The sequence below is a fragment of the Penicillium antarcticum genome, assembly GCF_028974205.1.
Source record: "Penicillium antarcticum strain IBT 31339 chromosome Unknown utg000010l_segment0_segment0, whole genome shotgun sequence".
In the NCBI taxonomy this organism is placed as follows: Eukaryota; Fungi; Ascomycota; class Eurotiomycetes; order Eurotiales; family Aspergillaceae; genus Penicillium; species Penicillium antarcticum.
Genome location: NW_026695308.1, coordinates 444,604 through 448,320, shown reverse-complemented (window position 1 = coordinate 448,320; position 3,717 = coordinate 444,604). Strand labels below are relative to the sequence as shown.

General features: G+C 47.8%; 3 protein-coding genes across 3 annotated transcripts; all 3 read right to left on the bottom strand.

The window, feature by feature from the left end:
- Nucleotides 1–20: 20 nt before the first annotated feature.
- N7508_011128 (uncharacterized protein) lies at nucleotides 21–233 on the bottom strand (the record flags this gene model as incomplete). Its single annotated transcript, XM_058469188.1, has 2 exons — nucleotides 21–197; nucleotides 222–233. 2 exons carry the CDS (start codon nucleotides 231–233, stop codon nucleotides 21–23), a joined length of 189 nt encoding a protein of 62 aa, XP_058314166.1.
- Nucleotides 234–317: 84 nt separating this feature from the next.
- On the bottom strand, nucleotides 318–1,225 carry N7508_011127 (MFS general substrate transporter; the record flags this gene model as incomplete). The annotated part of the gene is made up of 3 exons (XM_058469187.1): nucleotides 318–640; nucleotides 681–922; nucleotides 972–1,225. 3 exons carry the CDS (start codon nucleotides 1,223–1,225, stop codon nucleotides 318–320), a joined length of 819 nt encoding a protein of 272 aa, XP_058314165.1.
- Nucleotides 1,226–3,084: 1,859 nt separating this feature from the next.
- On the bottom strand, nucleotides 3,085–3,717 carry N7508_011126 (ankyrin repeat domain-containing protein; the record flags this gene model as incomplete). Its single annotated transcript, XM_058469186.1, has 1 exon — nucleotides 3,085–3,717. One exon carries the CDS (start codon nucleotides 3,715–3,717, stop codon nucleotides 3,085–3,087), a length of 633 nt encoding a protein of 210 aa, XP_058314164.1.

Below are 3,717 nucleotides of genomic sequence, written 5' to 3'. Positions count from 1 at the left end.
GGGCTAGGCAAGGAAAAGAACTATCCAAAGCTTATCGTTATAAGTGAAGTCCACATGGCAGTACCCGCCAACTTGGCCCCAGCAAGAACAAATTCCGGCTCATTTTTCAGCGAGGCTCGTCCTTTCTTTTCGATGAATGCCAAAAGAAGGAACGCCATGAAGCATGCTACCAGTTGGGGTAAGAAGGCTAACCCTGTCTGGTAGGATTAAAATCCGTAGACCTCTTTCAACATGATCGGGAACGCTGCGTAAAGAACGAAAAGTACGGTTTGGCCCGCAACGGTAATAAAAGTCGTGGGGAAGATTATAGGCTCAACTCAGAGCATATGGAATGGGCGTAGGAAAGCGGGATCTATGAACTTGCGCCAGCCACGTCGGGAGAGTCCAAGTGCCTTTCTTCGCACCTCTGGCTCGTAGGTCTCTCCGATCCAAAGTGTGGCGAGGAAACAGGCACTGACCAGTACGGCTATCAACCAAAAGGTCCACCGCCATCCACCGACCTCTACAATGGACTCTCCGGTGATTGGTCCAACGATTTGTGCAGCAATACCTCCAAGCCCATACAGTAAGAAAACCGGGACTGTCAGACGGTCTTCAGGCATTTTCCATATGCCATTCAGAACTCCCGCGAAGATGGTAACTGGTGAAGAGCCAAGAAGTCCGCAGAGGGCACGAGAAACCGCCAGCGTTCGAAAGTTTGAGGCCGTTGCACCAACGACGGGGTGAAGACCAGATGTAAAAGCAGAGAGCATTTGAGCCCCATTGTCTTCCGAACTCCTCCGACAATGTCGACGAGAGGAGGGGCCCAATGATAAACCCAGCAGCGTATAGGGTAACGGGTGATATAGCTAGTGTAGACCCAATGTGAAACTCGGCTCTAATCTCTGGAATACCAGCAATGTAGACTGAAGTCGTGAGGGCTCTACATGAAATCTTTAGCGGAAGTCCTCATAGCAATCACCTGAACTTACATGACAAAAAATGACGCAACAGCAACGAGTGAAACAAAGGTCTTTTTGGCACTACTCCACTGGCGCGCGCTATAGTCCGCAGGTGGTGAGGCAGCTTTGGTTTCGCGTGGTGGAATGTGAGCATCCCAGAGAAAGGGGTCACTAGAAGCCAGAGTGGTGCTAGATGATGGAGTCCCTGGTTCCTCCTGAACTGAGACTTCAAGTTTTTGGTCAGTTTCTGTCTTATTCAAGGGAAGCTTGGAGTGCACTGCCATAGTTAACAGTAAATTATTGGTGATAGACTAATCAAATATCCAATAAGATATACCGTTTTTTTGCGAGAAGCGTGCGAATCAAGTAATGTGAGCCTGGACATGAAGTCTATTAAATACTACTGGCAATAAGCTGACAAGGCATAACCCATGCCTAGACCATCCTAAGAGATGTGTACGTAACATAGCCAAGCAAGGTGGCTATTCCAGATAGCTAGGTGACTGTCTATCAGCGCACAAGACTGATCAGGGCCTAGACCAGAGTGGAATCTGTTAGCACTGGTAGTATAAGTAACCACCATGTTCAAGGTCATCAAGTTCACCCGTTCTAACTGGACGTGATGTTATAGACTAGGGAGGATACGGCAGTATGTCCGGTTGCTTGAACGAGCGCCTCTCGGCATGGCCCCACACACACACTGGATCATAGGCGTAGGATGTCGCTTTATATGGATCAGCCGGAACACTTTTGTTTTACCCATGAGAAAAATCCATCTGAATCGAAAAGCTCCTGGCCATTGGCATGTATCCCCATCCCTGTTCTGCATTGAGAGGAGGGGTAGAAAAGGTCCAGCGCCTTTTTTATATGCTATGGGACGGATCACGCATTCAACTCAGCGCTCGGAAGGGCCTCTTCTTGGGCATAGGAAAGAAGGTGAGTAATCTCCAAGCCCACAAGGTCTGGTATTTGATGAGCTCATGGGTGGCATTGGTCCCAGATACAATTTCATCGCGATAGCCTCGATTACCGCCTTGATAACCCCGCCGGTGGCCACACAATCGAGAATGTGCTTCTCCAAGGATACACTCCAACACTCCAACTGAGTGAAACTGGGAACAGGGCCCGCGCCGCAATTGCGTTGTCTCCTAGCCAAGGAGTTTGTTACTACCCAGGGAAACTCCATGGGGGATACCAAGCGTTCCTCATTGACCAGCTTTTTGCCGACTGTTGTAAGCCTGCGGTTACCGCAAGCCTGACGCTCAGCTATCAACGACCGGTATCACCCGACGCGGAGCTATTCCTAGAAGCCTGGCCAAAAAAAGTCAATGGGCGGAAAATTGAGATGGAAGGGTCGATCAGGGCACTGGATAAAGACACCGGTGATATGACCACAGTGGTCACAGCCTCTGCGCTTTTTATCATCCCTCGGCAGTATAGTGACTAGTTGCTAGGATGAAAATCTTCGCGCAGATTAGTTCTCACCCTGCAATTGAATGCCAGCCAGTTAATGTCTAACAATGATAATATGATCCTGCAGCGGGAAATTATAGATTATTGGTAGACTGTAGCAGTTCAGATAGCAAAATAGACATCCAATATAATTTGATTGGGACCCGCACCTCCATTGTACGTGACTCTTCTTTTACCGACGAAATTCGATCGCAGAATTCCAGTGTTTTTTTAAAAGCCCGGTGGACCAGCAATTTGGCCTGAGGGATTGTTGTCCTTTTACACCACCAATTAGAGTGAGGAGCTAACTTGCCAGACCAGATATAGCATTTGTCTCCAGTGCAAGTGAGTTCCAAACGTTCGGATTATAAATCATTAGCTTTTGCAGAATCACTCGATGCCAATCGCGTAAACTCTTAGTAAGCATTGGTAGCACCCTAATAACCCTCGGGTTTAGCTAGACACTTATGCCAGAACGCATGCCATGCACTGTACCTGACTTGATACGTAACAAGTTTAAAATAGCTCATTTGAAATGAAGAAAAAAGTGCATTTTGCATTCATCATCGCATTGGTCTGACATCACGCACTGCAATTTATTTCCCTCTGTGTCTTCAACGTTATGCCGAACTGTATGATCCGTGCCAAGTGTGCTCATGATCAAGTAGTATAACGTAGCTTCACGAACAAGCTAGTGGGACGACAGACAACCCCCATGAGCACACAGTAGTTTCAACAGTCCGTTATTGTTCTGCTCCAATGCAACGTTAAGAGGCAGTTTTTGCTGCTGGTCGGTCACGCCGTTCGGGGAGGCATCATGTTCAAGGAGAAGATGTACAGTGCGGAGGTCGCCGTTTATCGTCGCAACATACACCGGCATAAACCCATGGAACATATCCGGGACGTCTGATTGTGCCCCACTGTTTAGTAGGATTCGGACTATCTCCGGTGACCGTCCGTTTATAGCAAGCATCAATGGATTTATATAACCGCCAAAGTTGGTTATTGCAAACTTCGAGGCTAGGAATTGGTTGTCGCCGAGTATCATTTCATGCTTGTCACCAGTGCTATGACATGAAGCATCAAAACCCTTGAGAATCTGAGGTATATCGGGAATCTCCTGTACTAGTTCAAGCTTTCTAGCATTGATCGCATATATCAGCGCCACGAACTTCTCGTGCGTTGATCTGTAGCAGGCATGTCGGAGCTGGTGATAAGAGCCACGGTACGGAAACACAACCAATAAATTGAAAACATCGTATGGCCCTAGGCTTGTTGTTATGAGGTAGAAGAGCTCGAATGGTAGCGTGTGGAGGGTGCTCAT